This window comes from Quercus suber, unplaced genomic scaffold, assembly GCF_002906115.3.
Source record: "Quercus suber isolate HL8 unplaced genomic scaffold, Cork oak 2.0 scaffold_29, whole genome shotgun sequence".
Classification (NCBI taxonomy): domain Eukaryota; kingdom Viridiplantae; phylum Streptophyta; class Magnoliopsida; order Fagales; family Fagaceae; genus Quercus; species Quercus suber.
In genome coordinates this window covers 1,871,096-1,888,212 of record NW_027069494.1, presented here as the reverse complement: position 1 = coordinate 1,888,212, position 17,117 = coordinate 1,871,096, and the positions used below count along the sequence as shown (strand labels likewise).

Below are 17,117 nucleotides of genomic sequence, written 5' to 3'. Positions count from 1 at the left end.
TGAAAATTTATTTATAGCCAAAAATGGATGGCACTTAAAATCGGGTCAAGGTCCATCCAGGGATATGCAACAAAATTTTTCCTCCCAAAGTACTTACCTTCCCTGATCTTCGGACCCGACCATCTAGGCGCAGTATAATGTAGACGTCCTCACCGGGAGTAACTCCTTCAGACTTCTGCTGATCCCTTATCCACCTAGACTAGTTTTGAAAAATTCATCAGTCTATATATATTAAAATCATTAGATGGGAAAAAAAAATGCATAAGTTATGCTTATTTTTAGCTTATATGATCAATGGTAGATGCAATACAACATTTAAGGATGTCCACTGGCCTCCTAGGAAAAGCTAAAAAAGAAAAACTTCTTAAATATAAACATACAAATTATTGAGAAGCATTCTTTTCTCTTATATGAAGAAATGCACAGAATTGTTGTCATTTGGAACATTAAATGATGGCAAAACAAGCATGCAGACAAGATAGAGTGGCAGGTGACCTTTCCCATTCTGCAGGCGATACAACCTCAGCCTTAAATCGAATTTCAGCTTTCAACTTTGATCTTGTAGTTATAGACTGAGCCCGTTTCTCGAAATCTTCCTACCATAGTGCCATTAGATATAATGTCAAGAACAGAACAAAAATTTAATATGTGAAAACAAGGTTGAAATATGCATGGTTCTACAGCCCATTATCTAACCTACACTTTACATTTATTTTTGTAAGACATTAAATAAACATAACTATACACATGACAGATGATATGAGAACTAAGGAATAAAAGATTTTATGGATGCTTGCAGCCAGAAATTTTATATATGAGCCTTTGCATCTTACCCCAATAGAAGGAAGAGCATCGGCTGCCTTTCGAGGGACACCAAAACCTTTCTTCTCAACTTGTGGTGCCGTACCTTGACCCCAGATTACAGGGACTAAAAGAACACCTCGTCTAAGGAGATCAGTCCGGAACCTCTCTGCCGTCTGGATAGCCAAAGAAACAGCCTCTTTTTCCCCTGCTAAAATAACCTATATCCAACCCTTACAACATTGACATTTTAAGACATAAACAGCATAGATACAGAAAAGAAAAGGAAGCACACGTATATATGAGTTACATTAGCATATATTTAAATTATGCTTAACAGATACACTAAGAATCTATTCAATGCAAGAAAAAATTATAATAATAAAAATATATAAACAAAAAAAGAGAGGGAAAGCAATAGAACATAAAGAGATGGACATACACGAAACTCTAGTTGAAAGTATTAGATGAAATCTTTTAATGGAAAAGCCCACTAGGTTTTGCAATTTTTGAGCACATCTACTTATTCCTTTTATTTTCTCCACATGTATGACTTGCTGCCTATATGCCCCATTTGATGTTAATTCATCAGAAAGTTTGGAAAAGTGGAAAGAATGTAAAATAAATATCACTGGCAGAAATAGCCTAGGTGCTTCCAACATGCGTGATCATACAATGACATGCAGTCTTAATTTACATGTAACCTATTAGATTTTGTTGCAAATGATACCACTTTGGGAAGTAAGACAAAATATTCATGAATATACAGAATAATGGATTTTCAGAAAATTGAAATTGTTCAATGTGTATATTGCATAAATTTTTGTTCCTCACTTAACAAGTAGATGTGAAGCAAGATGCAACCAACATTTCAGGAAATACTTTGATGACACTGGCGCATGAATAATAATTTAGAATAGTGCACACAAATTTTGACATGAATGCTAACTGGCTTAGGTGAAGAAATTGACAAAAACAAAGGCAAGAAAGAGGATTTTATATCCTCTCTCATGTGGTCATTCCTTGATTCTTTTCTGTTGGAGTTATATGTGCAGTGTGCTCTATACTGTATTTTTAGGCTGAGTTCAGTTATATGTCTTCTTTCTATATTTTCTTGATTCAATAAGCATCCCTTATTTGCATTCATTCAACCTAAATAACATCTTCTACTGAATTTCCTAACTCTCAACTTGGATTGGATTTAAACTTTTTTATGCCTTCATTTCCATTGGGTGCATGAAAATCAGTCCATTCAACTACTTGTTCCAGGATAACTTTCTTATTGTCCTACTTAAGATATATATATATATATATATTTCTTATTGTCCTATCGCCAGAGCTTGTAGACAAGCTATAGAACAAACTAATTCGGAGCTCTTCATCAACTTTGTTTTTGTATTTAAAAAAAACTTTCTACAAGTTAAAGAACAGTTAACTATCAGTTAATGAGTAGGCTATACTAAAAATTTGGAATGAAACAAGTGGCTTTTGGCTTGAGCTTATATATTCCAAGCACATGAGATGCTTTAAAATATTGAAAAACCAACATTTATAGCTATGACACAATAGTACTAATTTGAAACAAACCTATTAGTTTATGTTGCAATGATATCACTCTGGAAAGTATGACAATATATTAATGAAAATACAAAATAAAAGATATTTTCAGACAAAAACTGAAACTGTTCAATTTGTATATCACGTAAAAGTTCTTTCTTTGTTTAAAAGTAGAGGTGAAGCAAAATGCAACCAATATTTTGATATGAACAAAATGAGCAAAATTAGGTGTTGATACTAACTGGCCTAACAGTGTCTCGCAGCTGCATGAGTTCAACAACTCGATTAGTGGAAAGGCGCAAAGGCAACCTTGATAGAGTTTCATCTCGGGATATCTGTGCAAGTTGTTCCTCCTCTTTCTTGTTGTCCCAGAGAAACAATGCCACAAGAACAATGATACCTGTAGAATGCTGATTCAAAAGCTTAGTCATTTTAAGAAGCAAGTTGTAACATATTTGCTCAACAATCATACTAATGCACTAATGACTATTCTAAACAAAATATCCTGGGTTAACTCACCAAAGACAATACACACACACACACACACACACACACACACATATCTCAATCAAATATCAATCTCTTTGTATGAAGGTAAAGGCTTAATGTTTACCTCCGATATTAATGGCAGCATTTCCAGCAGTTTCCCATAAATCAGGGGCATCATCACCACCTTTAATTGCACGATATATCCTGGGAATAGTAAAGAACAATGATATTCCGGCGGCTGCAGAGAATGCCACATAAAAGAATCTCCTAACCCCCGGAATGGTGCTTGGACTTCACTAATGAGTTTGAGATCTCTTCGAAAACCGTAGCCTATATCTTCCCCACCCAGCCTAGCCTGTAAATATAAAAAATAATTATGTGATATAATGTCTAAGAATTTGAATCCATAGATGGAAGAATTATGGCGAGGGTTCAATCATTGGTAAAATCCATTCAAGAAATTCTCACTTCCTACTTTTAGGTGGTTAGGAAAAACTAAGTATGCATACAACAACCACGCCCTAGTCCTAAAATTTGGGTTGGCTGTATAGATCCTCAACAGACTAGTTTTTCCAAAAGAAATTTGTACTGAATCCATTCATAATAAAGTGACTAAAAATTTTATGTTAACCTTCAACCTACTGTGACCCTCCTTATTTCTGAGCTTGGGACCGGCTATGAACAAATTATACAACACTAAGGTTAAAGATGGCTAGAAATGCTCTCAATGTGTGCCAGACGCGGGGGGGTGGGGTAGTAGAAATAAAGTAGCCAAAGTTCATCGAAAAACCTCTTCTTGCAATTCCTTGAATTCAGGCAAAGCTCTAAAGGAGGCCAAGTCAGGATCATTCAGAATTGTACCAAATTTGAGGTTATACTCTCTCAATGCAGTTCGTAGACAATCAGCAGCTTTTTTTCCTTCCCCTCTTCTCAAAAAAAAAAAAAAAAGGATCCATCAGCTTTTCTAAGCAATGTGTAACATATTTAAAATTGAGTTTTAAAACATTAACCTCATAGAAAGATACAAACCAAAACCTTTTAGTAGCTTTTTATCTTGGTAATTTCTTTTTAAGAAGAATACATGGAAATTGAGAAAACTGAATCTGATGAATGTGATTGACTAATAACCATATGCAAGTACCTGTGACTAAATCAAGGCCTTCTTTTGAAAGAAGATTCTTACTTTGGAGTCTGATAGACAAGCTACACTATATGGCTTCTGTGGAAGTAACTCCAAGGAAGCATTAAACCTAATGTCTTTAGCTATAGTTCATATTATTTCATTTAAATTATGCTGATCATCTGTTTCACCCTTTTATTTTATTTTTTATTTTTTTTTAAATTGGTAAGTTACACATTCAGCAGTGGGTTTTGAACCAATGACCTCTCCCTCCCTCCATTCTTGTGTGAGGGGGATGTGCCATTTGAACTAGAGATCACTAGTGACCATTCATTTAACCCCTTAGAAGCAACTTCAACATAGTTGAATAATGTTGAGACTAAAAGAAAACAAAAATGAAATTTCACCGGTAGGCATGACAGCAAGCTTTGTTATAAAGTGCAGCTTGGGCCTCCAGTGGGTTAGGATCCAAATTAAGTGCTGTTTCAAACTGGAGAAGAGCATCTTTTACCTGAAATCCATTGCCGTGGGTGCAAAATTAAATTCATTTACATAATTGCATAAAGAGTTGACTGACTAAATCTCCACTACAAAGAGATAGTCATAACAACAAATATACCTACTTAATGTACAAAAGCAAAGAATACATCATGCAAAGGCATGTTGTTACTAGTCCTGTAGGGAAATTTTTTTTTTTGGACAATACAGCCTCTTGATACATGTAGCTTGAACATCTATTAAGTTATACTGAAGAAGGAAATATTGTTTAGGCAAGTAATTAACCATGATATGAGCACAAGTATCTAAAAAAGCATTCAAAAGGTTTTCTTAGCAGAGCATTTAAACTTTTTTGATAAGTACAAAGCATTTAAACTTTTAATCTCTATGTCAGATAAAAATCCATAGGTGGAAGAATCACTCCCAAAAATTGAGCAGTGGTAACAGGAGAATGATGATATAGAGGTGGCAGGACAACAAAAGATCAATTTATAAAATGGATACAATTAGATGCTTATCATTGTTTAGGTCGGAAAATAGAGGTGCTATGATTCTCCATATATTCCAGTTGAAAATATAGCGTGAGTCAATTCTATAAGAAATGGGAAAAAATCTCCTATAATTTTATATATGAAAAAACAGTGAAAGGATATTGTAGCAACCCTAAACAGTAGAAATATATTGTGCATTGCATTAAATTGTTCAATATATCATAAGAGAATACAGGAACTCAGGAAGTATTTAATTATTTATAAAACTAATAACACAAAATCCAAGTAAAGATTAATAGAAACACAAAAATTGAAAGTCAATCACATGGCACCAAAATTTGGATTCTTTCACAAACATAATTCTCAAAAAACATATCAAAAGCAAAATTTTAAGCTCCCAACAAAGGGCAAAACTAAAGTCACTCCTTCTCTCGTCTCTCCAATTCAAAGTCTCAAACTTTTCAAGTGTGAGAAACACAATTCAAGCTAAATAATTGAAACACTACAGGCCCTATAAGAAAATTTGTCATCAAAATCAGAACCCAGGTTGCAGAACATGAGTTTGGCAGACTATGATTAACAAAAAATAAATTGTACATAATTCAGCAAAATCCAACATACCCATTTCGCAAAAACAATAAAGAAGAAAACTGGTTGACATACCCGTCCTTTGGAGAAGAGCTGGAGACCCGAGTTGACATAGAACTCAGCAGTCTCTACATTGGCTTCTGGGGACTCTGAAGTAGAAGAAGAAGAGCATGAAATGGAATAAAAATGGGTTCTTGTTTGAGAATTCAAAAAGTTTGGTTTGTGTGGAAGCCATGGTTTTTGTCTTGGTCTTGTTTTTGAGTTTGAGAAGCTGAGCAATTGGCTGTGAAGAGCAAGAGTAGCCACAGCCATTGAGAGAGAGAGAGAGAGAGAGAGAGAAGGTACAGTCACAGATTACCGTTGCCAATCTATCCGAACAGCTTTTGCAGTGGGGCCCTTATCTCCTGCAGATAAAATCTGGGCCGTGATTTTGTGCGTGGCTGTATGAAGTGACGGTTCAGATCTCGTTCTTATAAACGGCATGTCGTTTCAACAGTTATCAAGCACACTGTTGAAATCGTTTCAGATACCATAGCAATTAACCTACTTGTGGAGGGACCTTCACCTTCCTACTTAGGGTGTTACTTTCAATCTAACAATCCAACGAACTTGGTCCAACCTAACTCGACTCAATCTCACATCACAGATTGATTTTTTTTCATGGGCTTGATTAGGTTTTATTTTATTTTTTTATTTTGAGAATCCAGACCCAAAGGCCAAACACCAATTAGTTTATATTGTAAGCGGGATTTTGAACGCAATTTATTTGTATAACGACAAGGAATTTTACCAATTTGGGTTAACGAGAACCCACAAAAAATATGTATTTTGAGTTTGTTAGTTTGATTATTTTGGTATTTTGAAACTTTGCTTTTATGAAATTGTAATATTACACCTAATTGTTTAATTTGTAATTATTTATTAAACAATAGGCTTAAATATTTGAATGAAAATCCAAAATTTTAATTTAGGCCCTACAATCCAATCCAATTTGATTCTTACATGTTGGGTTGGTTTTTAAACCACCATTTAGTTGGGTTGGATTAAAATTTTCTCAACCTACATAGGTTAGTTTGGGTTGAAAATAGTCAAAATGCTCCGAACCCAACCCATACTCTTTCTATCGGAACCAAAATGATAGCTTCTCATCTCTCTTAATATCCATGGTTTCAAATACATTTAGAGATAGAACAAAATAATATGTAGGTGTCACCCAATTTAGTTAGTAAAGTATTTTTCATTTTATAACACTTACTCAAGGTGGAATAAAAATTTGTTGCCTAGAGAGTTGAATCTTAATATTGATAAATTAGTCAAGACAAGCTCAAATATACACATATACATATGTACGCGGATATCTATTTATTTATTTATTTTTAAATTTTTTATCTTATGATACTAAACTAAGTTATAGCTTATAAACATGGGTGAACCCATGTATGACCCACAAATTTTGAACAAACTTTATAATCATAATGTCCAAAAAAAAGAAAAAGAAAGTTCTCTCAAATCAATATATTATGCTAGTTAAAATGTCCTCATTTGAAACATCAAGATCATGGTTATACTTGGTGAACCATTGTTGTGGGAGTTGTTGTGTTGGAACAGATTTTGGAGTTTAGCCCAGAACTCAATGTTGGCCCATGCAAGTAAAGGAACCAAGGGCTACCAATGTGTTTCTTACTTCAAAATAAAGAACCAGCATAAGGCCCAAATTGGGGATAGAGTTACTCTCGACAAGGCCCTTAACCTAATTTTTAAATTGGCCCAAGGCAATAATAAGTCAGCGCAAAAGAATCTCAACTGCAAATCAACATATATGACTTATTTAGCAGCTAATCAGTACAATAAAAATACGGTAAGGGTTGAGATTTAAATCTTCAAGATGGAGCCTTATATACATATATACATTAAGATTATGATAGAGTAAAATTTCTATTTTGTATATAAAAAAAATTAAATAGAGAAACAATAATACAAAGGAGTTATTCCATAATAATTATAAGGTAAAAGAGGGAAAACTCAATGTAGTTGAAAGGAGAGAAAAAGTGTCCAATTAATTGTGTGCATTTGTATGTCAATTAAGCAAGTGTTCTTCTCATCAATACATGCTTAAGAAGTGGTAGTGTTAGGGAGGAATTCTATGATTCAAAGTGGGTGAGGTAGGTCTTATGAGGTTTAGAAAGTGAAAATTCTTAAGGAATAGAGATGAAGAGAAAAGTGTCTAGTGACAAATTTCAGCTGTTATACTCTTAGTTGTCTATAGTTTTAACTCCTGTTGTTTTTGGTTTGCCTTAAATTGATGCTTTCCCTTTTATAGAGTGTTTGGGAGTGCAAGGATGGGGTTTGGTAGAGATGGAAGGGGCCAAAACCAATTTTCATTTAACTTTAAAATACAGAAAAGTTAATATTTATAATTGAGATAGTTATTAATCTTTAATCATCTTGATATTATTGTATGCATGAATGATATAATAAAGAGATAATGTAATCCAGTGGAGATAAACATAATTGGGTGAAGTAAAATGGCCAAAATACCAATATAATTTAATCTCAACCTGTGTAATAATATATTGTGATGGGAGGCAGCTTTTTTATTTTTTATTTTGCCAAAACCCTAAAAGTTTCATTATATGATTATAAATTTTTCTTAAAAAACAGGACCCTTGTTCGTTGATATAATCAAGCTTCGTTCTAGGCTTCAAGTTATTTTTCTGCTAGCTCTTCCTGACTTAACTTTACTACTTGTTATGTCATATTATTTGAGTGGTTTCGCTTTCAGATATAAGTCACTGAAATTAATGCTTCGGAATGGTTCTCATGGCTGTACATATCCAATTGGACCAATTCATTGAAAAATCTTTATGGCCGGCCTTTGCTTTTTGTGATTTGGGACTTCATAGATGATAGATGTTCCCCACTGATCCTCTTTCAAGTTTCAACCATGCATATATATTACTCAAGAAAGCTCATGGTTTTAAGTACTGAAATGTTAGTAAAAAGTTAAAAAGTCTTCAAGAATATAAATAGCAAAAGCACAAAAAAGTTCATATTACAATTATACATATATGCAATAATAATTTTCAAAGAAAATATATATTTGCAATAATAAGATTCAATACATTTACGTGATTTCTTACCGACATGCTGAAATCATTTCTCAATGACGTGTGCGCTTGCGTGATCAGAAAATTTAGATTCCTGCTTATTGTTGATTACTTTGCGTAGTAGTTTATACATGTACTTTCGGTACGTGATTGTGTTATTTGGCTATGTAGATTGCAAACCAGAACAACGGTTTTGAATTTTTATAATACTTAATTTTTTGTAACCCAGAAAAAACTCTCTCAGTCTTTTAGTTCAACCGTATTACTTGTCTTTATATAAAAGGGTAATACTAAGGATGCAATATTTTTCACTAGAATTTGACATTTTTTTGTTGAGATTGAGCCGCAGTACTTTTATCTTCGTTCATCTTTGACATTACTTGTTAAGAAAAATAACTATACTTTTATAACAAATAATATTAACTATGAAAATAGTTTTAAAAAACATGGTTTTACTAGACTTATTATTATTAAATTGATTATATATATAGAATCTGTTTACATTATCTCCAATGATACATTGTCATTCTGTTAGTACATATTATCCAAGATAAACTCCATTAAAAAGTTGTCTCATACTTTAGTTTTGATATCTGCTTCATTCATGAGTATACTCAATTAAAAGCTGGGAAGTAAATGTACATCCGTACTCGAGAATAGACATAAAGATTGGATTCCATTAACACAACGCAAATATATCTCAATAAAAGTGAAGCTAAAGCACCAAAGCTAGCTAGGTTAGGAACAACAGAACAAAATTGCATGTCTCACTATGTGACATGAAATGAAGTGATGAAAGTGTATTAATGTGTCAGCTATGCTATATGGCCTAGCTATATGCATACTCAATATGCTATACTTATTCAGGAAATATACACGTCATTACACCCGGACTTCTAAAAAAAAAAGAGACTACTTTTCATGTTAAAGCTGGTTGTACGTCTCATTTTGACATACCCTATCCTTTTCACTTTCCAAAAGTTGGCCTCCATTATAAGCTGCTTGAATGAAATACTCTCGCCCTTGCATTATTCTCTATAGGAAGCTTTTCTCCTAGTCCTTTTTTTTTTGTCTCACTAGTGTGATAGCTAGTTGTTAGTGCTCTTCATGTCAATATTTTGTGTGGCTTTATTTCATCAGAGAAAAGGATATGGTCTTTAAAACTATATAGAACCCTTTAAAGTGCCACGAGAGGATAGTTGGATATCAGACCACATTTCAATGTGAAAAATTTTCTATAAAGATAATGACTTTCACTAGGCCCCATATATGTAACCCTTACCCACCTTAATATGCTATACACTGAGAATGATTCCCGTTACATAAAAAGATATCGCACACATGATATATTCTCGAAAGGTTTGCCAAATATTGCTCTTAATTACCATTTATTTTCAAGCTTTATATGATATATATCATCTTCTTTTTGCTGAAGAAGTTGTTGTCTATACTATTATGGCGACAATAATAATATTGATTAAATTCAAAGAAGAGAGTTATTTACTTATGTCCAAACCTCTAATAACCTGGTTGTACATAAGGGGTCGAAGTGATTCTAATGTTGGTATATAAGTTAATAGAAAATTTGGTAATAAGGTGAATACTTCCATAGAGATATTGGCGGACAACATGATGTGAGTGATAGCACGCGATGTGCTGCTCCACCTAGTCATAGAGAAAAAATGAGGTCCAGTAGTAATTTTAACTTTCTCTTCCATTATCACAACCTTCCCAAGAATGGCAAGAGAAATTCCATTACACTAGTGCTATTGTTTTGCTTGAATTGTCACATGGCTCGTGGCGAAGAGGACAGCTTCCGTATTGATACAACGTATAAAGCTAACTCTCACATGCTTGAAATAATAAGGTACAAAAGGATTGAAAGAGATGCAACGAGCACCAACCTCATCTGAATGGCAAAGATGTCGATTATGGCATTGTAGACTTGTATTACTGTTTTTGATTTTAATGCATTATAGGCAAGGCAGTCGGCAGTCCACTTGAGCCATGCATATAGAATTCAACATAATTAAGGAAATGAAATTCCTTGTAAGTCCATCTAGTTCCATAAATATGGTATTTGGGAATAACTTTATGTTATTGGGGACATTGAATGACCTTTTGTGACTGCAAATTTTTGGCTTTGTGTGTTCTAAATGTTCTTTGTAGCGTGCACAGTTCAGCTTGTAAAGCATTAGCTACTTTGCTATTGAAAGGAATGTAAGTAGGGTTTCTCTGCGTGTGTTACATGTCACATTCTGTTTTGAAAGAGGGAACAGATAGTAGAATAAGATTTGATTTTATCTGCTTGTTTTTCTTGGTTTGTTTTTGTTATCCCACTGAGATAAGGAAGGAGCAAAAACCTCTATTATGTGGATAATTAATGATACATATAGAACCAAAGAAAATAATTAAATACTTCCGGAGTATCATAAATACGCATTTCCTCCTCTCACATGAATGGTGGGTCTCACAATGAATTAAATTTAGTGAGATCTACCATTTATGTGAAAGAAGGGAGTATGCATTTATGATATTTCGGGAGTACACAATAATTTCCCTAGAACTAGATACTTTCAATCTCAATATTGTCCACTAGTGTGTACATATATATGCCTATTACTATTTGACACACATTCTCCAAAATTATATCAAATTTAGAAAAAAATAAAATGATATAATTCTACTTGTGCAACTATCGAATCAATACCAAATGGTCTATGTATAAAGTTTCATGGTTTGTACTTTGTAATTTTACAATAATGTTTCATTATAGACCCCTCTTCCTATTACAATTTACATTATTCACATAAGAAAATAATTTTTAAATGCACGTCGCTTTAGAGTACATTTCTTGTGTTTTATACAAGAAAAAAAAAATTACCCTAAAAATCCTGATGCTGTAACGTAGTTTTAAAGTTTGTTTGGATAAAAAAAAGGGCTATTTTTTTTATTTATTTTTTTTAATTTTTGTGGGTGCAATCTTCATTTAATGTGTCAATAATCACAACAAAAAATGTTTATTATAACAAAAATGTGAAGTGTTGCAATAAATTTTGAGGTAATAAATTTGTGCTAAAAAAATTTTTGTTGCAATAAATCTTAAATATTTTAATGATAATTTTGATGTAATAATATATTTACTGTTGCAATAAACAATTTACTATTTTGAATATCTTGTAGCAATATATTATTATTTCACGAATTTTATTACAACAGATTACAAAGAATTGACAAAAATAATTTGGGTCAAATTATTGCAATGGTATCTTCATTGTAATAAATGATTGTTTCATATTGAAAAATGAAACAATCATCAATATGATTGTTTGAGAACATGGAAAGTTCCGATGATTAGTTATTGGCTTCTTTTAGTGGCTCCCTTTTTGATTGGTCTAGAGTTTGGGAACTCACCTTTAGTGACTCTCTTCTTATGTTCTTTAGCTCCCTTCTTTGTAATTATAGTATCTTTTCTTTTTGTTTTTTATCATATTTTTCTGTAATTTTTTTCTTTGCCTTATGTTTTTCTGCATGAGGTAGTTTTTTTTTTTTTTTTGAATACACATCTTTATTACTCATAAAAAAAAAAGAAAAAAGAAAAGAAAAGATGATTGTTTCATATTTTTTATTACAATAGAGTGAAAAATAATTTGTATTAGATCATTGTAATAATATATTCATTGTAGTTTCATGTTCGTCATTATAATAGATTATAAAATAATTGATATTTAATTATTGTAATGTTAAATTTGTTGCAATAAGCCGTCTCTTTGAAATTTCTATTGTAATATATCGAAAAATAATTGGTATCAAGTTATTACAATGATTTCTTTAATTTAAGTTATTGCAAAAAATTTTCTAAATTCAATTTAATATTAAAGCTTCTATTGTAGCTGAAATTTATAAATTATTGCAACTAACTATTATTAATGTTATAATTTACTACTTTTAAGTTACTATTACAATGATTTTTAATTTTTAGATGTGATATTATGTCTAATACTACTATACTAATTTTGTTGTATTAACCTTTGATGTAATAGACTTATTTTGGTGTAGTGAACGTAATTTTGATATCAATAGCTTAATTGGAAACAATCACATTGTAGTCACATACATTACATTATTCAAATAAGACAATAATCTTTAATATAATGCATGTCACATTAGAGTGCTCTTGTCTGTATTACGTACGCAAGAAAAAAGTTAACCTGAAAATCCTGATGCTGTAATATAGTGGTTAAGTTGTTTGGATAAAATAAAGACATATATTCACCTTCTAAAAAAAGATGAAGAAGTAATTGCATACAAATCAATTTCACAGTTTTTACTCCACATGGTGAAGGATGGATTTCAAATCAAGAAAAGCTTGTGAGGGTCCATATCTGAGGTGGCAAACAGAGACATTTTACTTAGCCAAACTCATTATATAAACCCTTTGGCTTCTAAAACTTGTCCATGAGAAGAACATTGAAACTCAAAGTGCCTTCATCTGATAGCATGGATGGGAAGAAATTGGAGTACAAAGGTGAGGAGGCATTAAAGGAAATTGAGAGACTTACAGAGAAGGCTGATGAAGTACAAAAGAGCATCTTAACAGAGATCTTAACTCGAAATTGTGAAACTGAGTATCTTTTTAAGTATATGGAAGGTTCAAAAAATATATTAGAGTTCAAGCGAAATGTCCCTGTCATTACTTACAAGGGTATTCGCCCTTATATCCAAAGAATTATCAATGGTGAAGACTCCTCTCTCATTACTGGTCACCCTATAACAGAAATGCTATCCAGGTTTCTCTCTCTCTTTGATTTTATTCTCCTCTTCTTCTTTTCTTGTGGGTTATCTTCATATAGTAAATTTTTTTTGTGAGGAAATTAATAATTGGTGTCATGGTACTTGCAGTTCAGGGACTTCAGCTGGAGAGCCAAAGTTGATGCCTTCCATTGCAGAAGATCTTGATAGGAAAACATTTTTATACAACCTCATCATGCCAATCATGAATCGGTTAGATAATTCTATCTTTATTCCAATTTACGTTATGACTTAGTTTATCATTTATCATTTAAAATCATGTATTCTCTAGCTGGTGCATAGTAACACGTTTCATATCACAAAACCTTAATCACAAAAGCTTGCATTGAATTTGATTGTATTTAAAGTTTTTTTTTTAGTTACAACACAAACACAACTGATGTCTCTTTAGCCATACAAGAATATTTCTTGGTTCAAATTAATTAAGCATGTGTTATTGACATTCTAATTCCAGGTATGTGCCTGGTCTTGACGAGGGCAAGGCCATGTACCTCTACTTTATCAAGGCAGAAATGTCCACTCCTTGTGGTTTACCAGCTAGACCTGTGCTCACCAGCTACTACAAGAGCAAGCACTTCAAGTGCAGAGCAAAAGACCCTTTCAATGACTACACAAGCCCAGACCAGGCCATTTTGTGCGAAGATAGTAGCCAAAGCATGTATTGTCAAATGCTAGCAGGTCTAATCCACCGCCACCAAGTCTTAAGGCTAGGAGCTGTGTTTGCCTCAGCTTTCCTCAGAGCCATCACATTCCTTGAACGCAACTGGGTTCGTTTGTGCAATGATATCCGCACTGGCCAACTAGACCCCATGATCACAGACCTTCAATGCCTTTCATGTATGTCTATCTTGCTTTCATCACCAAACCCATGTCTTGCTAATGAGATGGAGGACATATGTAGCCGTGTACCATGGAAGGGAATTTTGTGCCAACTTTGGCCAAGGGCTAAGTACATTGAGGCTGTGGTAACTGGCTCTATGGCACAATATATACCTGCCTTAGAGTATTATAGTGATGGGAAATTGCCATTGGTGTCACCCATGTATGCCTCATCAGAATGTTTCTTTGGGGTCAACTTGAAACCCTTATGTGACCCTTCTGATGCAGCATTTACCCTCATGCCCAATATGGGTTATTTTGAATTTATTCCCTTGGGAGAGAATGGGACAATGTTGATGAGCGTAGGTGAAGAAGATGAAGTACCCAATGATAAGCTTGTTGACCTGGCACAAGTTAGGCTTGGCTGTTATTATGAATTGGTGGTCACTACCTTTGCTGGTGAGTCTTTACTTACAAATGCATTTGATTTTTCAAATAAAAATTGTATATCTTATTCTATGTGTTATACTTTATGTACTACTAACTATATTGTAATTTGTATCTTTTTTTTTTCATAATTATATTATAAGAAAAAAATGGACGTGTAATTAATTGATGGAGCATAAGGGTAGAAGAATGGGACAAATGCTTTTATTCTTATTTTTCTTACTTTCATTTTAAGGTTGAAAAATATTCTTTACGTTTGTTACCCTTGAAATGAAAGTCCTTTTCAATACAATAACAAAGAGAGAGAGAAAAAAAGAAAAAAGAAAAAAGAAAAACAGATTCTTAACCAAAACTTTTTTCTCATACCAATTATGCTATGTATGCACTAATATATATACATCAGTGGAGACCACTAGTGTCGTATTGTCATTAATGCTAAGCTTTTTGTACATGTCTTATTAGGACTCTATCGTTATCGTATTGGTGACGTGCTACAAGTGAGCGGCTTTCACAATCGAGCCCCACAATTTCGATTCATATGCAGGAGAAATGTCCTTCTCAGCATTGACAATGACAAAACCAACGAAGAGGATTTGCATAAGAGCATAACTGTGGCCAAGAAATTGCTAGAACCTTACAGTGCTCTACTCGTGGAGTACACTAGCTATGCGGATGCATCAACTATGCCTGGACATTATGTATTGTATTGGGAAATTCGATTTCATGGATCATCAAAGGCAGACCACTTGGCCAATATTGCACTCGATGACAAGGTGCTACAAGAATGTTGCATTGCTGTGGAAGAAGAGCTCGATTACATATACAGAAGATGTCGTACGTTTGATAAGTCTATAGGGCCCCTTGAGATTCGAGTGGTGGAGCTAGGTACGTTTGAGGAGTTGATGGACTTGTTCATCAATCAAGGGGCCTCGATCAACCAATATAAAACACCAAGGTGCATCAAGTCTATAGCGGCTCTTGAGTTGCTTAATTCTCATGTGAAAGCTTCTTTTTTTAGTCCTAGGGATCCAAAGTGGGGGATTTAATTAGAATGATTTGCCATAGAAGAATCACGACTTTGTTGGCTAATAATTTTCCCTTATTTCTTTGTAGTCCTCCTAATTGTATTTTGAAGTTTAAAGGGGGTGCATCATAAAATTGTTGGGGTCACTACCTTTGCATGTAGAACGATTTCATATGCGTTTTTTTTAATGAATAATATGCGTTTTTGAAGAACTTGTATTAGTTCATCGTTTCATATTGATGTTTTTTGTGGTAAATAAAAAATGATTAATGAGAAACAATTAGTGTGAGTTTCCTATTTAGGCGTAACTATAGTAATTTTTAGTTTACTTCTAAAATAAGATTTCATGCCACAATGCTAATAAGTTAAATGAATAACTTGCAGTAGAGGAAAGAAAACATTAAGATATTTGTGTCATTGCATAGAATAATAGATGAACCATATTCACATGGACCGAAGGGCCAGGGGAAATGATAGAGTTTGGTGTGGATAAATGCCGCAGCTAAAAGCTGACTGATGCATGCATGTGTCGAGCAATGGAGTTGAAGTTGAAGTTGCCAGCTGTTATGCAACATGGGAAACAGGATAACCTGCTGTGTCATTACTCAACATGTCTCATAGTCTGACAAGACAAAGCAAAAGCACCCCGCAAAAATGGGTGCACATTTCCCTCGTTCTATTTTTCTCACCACATGGTTTTGGATCTAAATGGAGACCATTAATATGTATAATTCCTGAAAAACATTTACCTCCATGTAGGTTTGGAGTTATCAACCTATAACTCAATATGCCATAATTGAAGATATTATTTATGTGCAACTTTAATTACATGATAATATATATATTTTAAATTATGAGGCTTATTTAAATAATATAAGGAAATGTTAATGATTACCGTAAGATGTCTGTTAAAGATGATTTATTGTGAGGTCTATCGAATAAAAAATTGATATAAATTGATGAAAGGACTGAAAATAATAATGAAATGACAAGTGAAACTCAAAAAGTTAGCTTTATTGACTCTACACCCTATAAAATTGGTCAAAAATTGGACAAAAAGTTAACCTTATAGACATAAAAATTGTTTCTTAATGGGTACTTTGCGATGCCCGTTAACACTACCCAATAATATACGTTAATAGTCTCGTGTTTTAGTAAGTTAGAAGAGATAGTTCCAAACCAATTTAAAGCGAAACATTATCGGTCATCACCCTTAAATTTTTTTTTTTTTAATGGAAAGAAATAAGCCGTAATGTTGAACTACACATAAGATTTTTGACTTCTAGTTATGTTATTAGAAGAAATGTAGTGTGAAATAGAAATTAGAAATCAAAATTAGGTGCGCAATTTTGCTAACCTCGATA

At 33.1% G+C, this 17,117-nt stretch overlaps 2 protein-coding genes across 2 annotated transcripts; one reads left to right on the top strand and one right to left on the bottom strand.

The window, feature by feature from the left end:
- Positions 1–10: 10 nt before the first annotated feature.
- Positions 11–6,021, bottom strand: LOC112033578 (protein LOW PSII ACCUMULATION 1, chloroplastic). Its single transcript, XM_065770282.1, is given in 9 exon segments — positions 11–194; positions 496–596; positions 834–1,022; positions 2,601–2,758; positions 2,972–3,118; positions 3,121–3,202; positions 3,638–3,773; positions 4,375–4,478; positions 5,620–6,021. Coding segments are annotated over 9 exon segments (1,314 nt in total). The 5' UTR covers positions 5,857–6,021; the 3' UTR covers positions 11–34.
- A 7,094-nt stretch (positions 6,022–13,115) lies between these two features.
- Positions 13,116–15,944, top strand: LOC112033575 (putative indole-3-acetic acid-amido synthetase GH3.9). The gene is made up of 4 exons (XM_024066351.2): positions 13,116–13,441; positions 13,554–13,655; positions 13,918–14,741; positions 15,192–15,944. The coding sequence occupies exons 1-4, from the start codon at positions 13,152–13,154 to the stop codon at positions 15,773–15,775; spliced, it is 1,800 nt and encodes a 599-aa protein (XP_023922119.1). The 5' UTR covers positions 13,116–13,151; the 3' UTR covers positions 15,776–15,944.
- The last annotated feature ends 1,173 nt before the right edge of the window (positions 15,945–17,117 follow it).

What these genes read in the sequence shown, in the direction of transcription:
- LOC112033575 (XM_024066351.2), top strand. Translation starts at nt 13,152, where the DNA reads ATGGATGGGAAGAAATTGGAGTACAAAGGTGAGGAGGCATTAAAGGAA. An exon ending in ATAACAGAAATGCTATCCAG is followed by an intron (nt 13,442 to 13,553) that starts GTTTCTCTCTCT and finishes TGGTACTTGCAG; the next exon opens with TTCAGGGACTTCAGCTGGAG. An exon ending in GGTGGTCACTACCTTTGCTG is followed by an intron (nt 14,742 to 15,191) that starts GTGAGTCTTTAC and finishes ATGTCTTATTAG; the next exon opens with GACTCTATCGTTATCGTATT.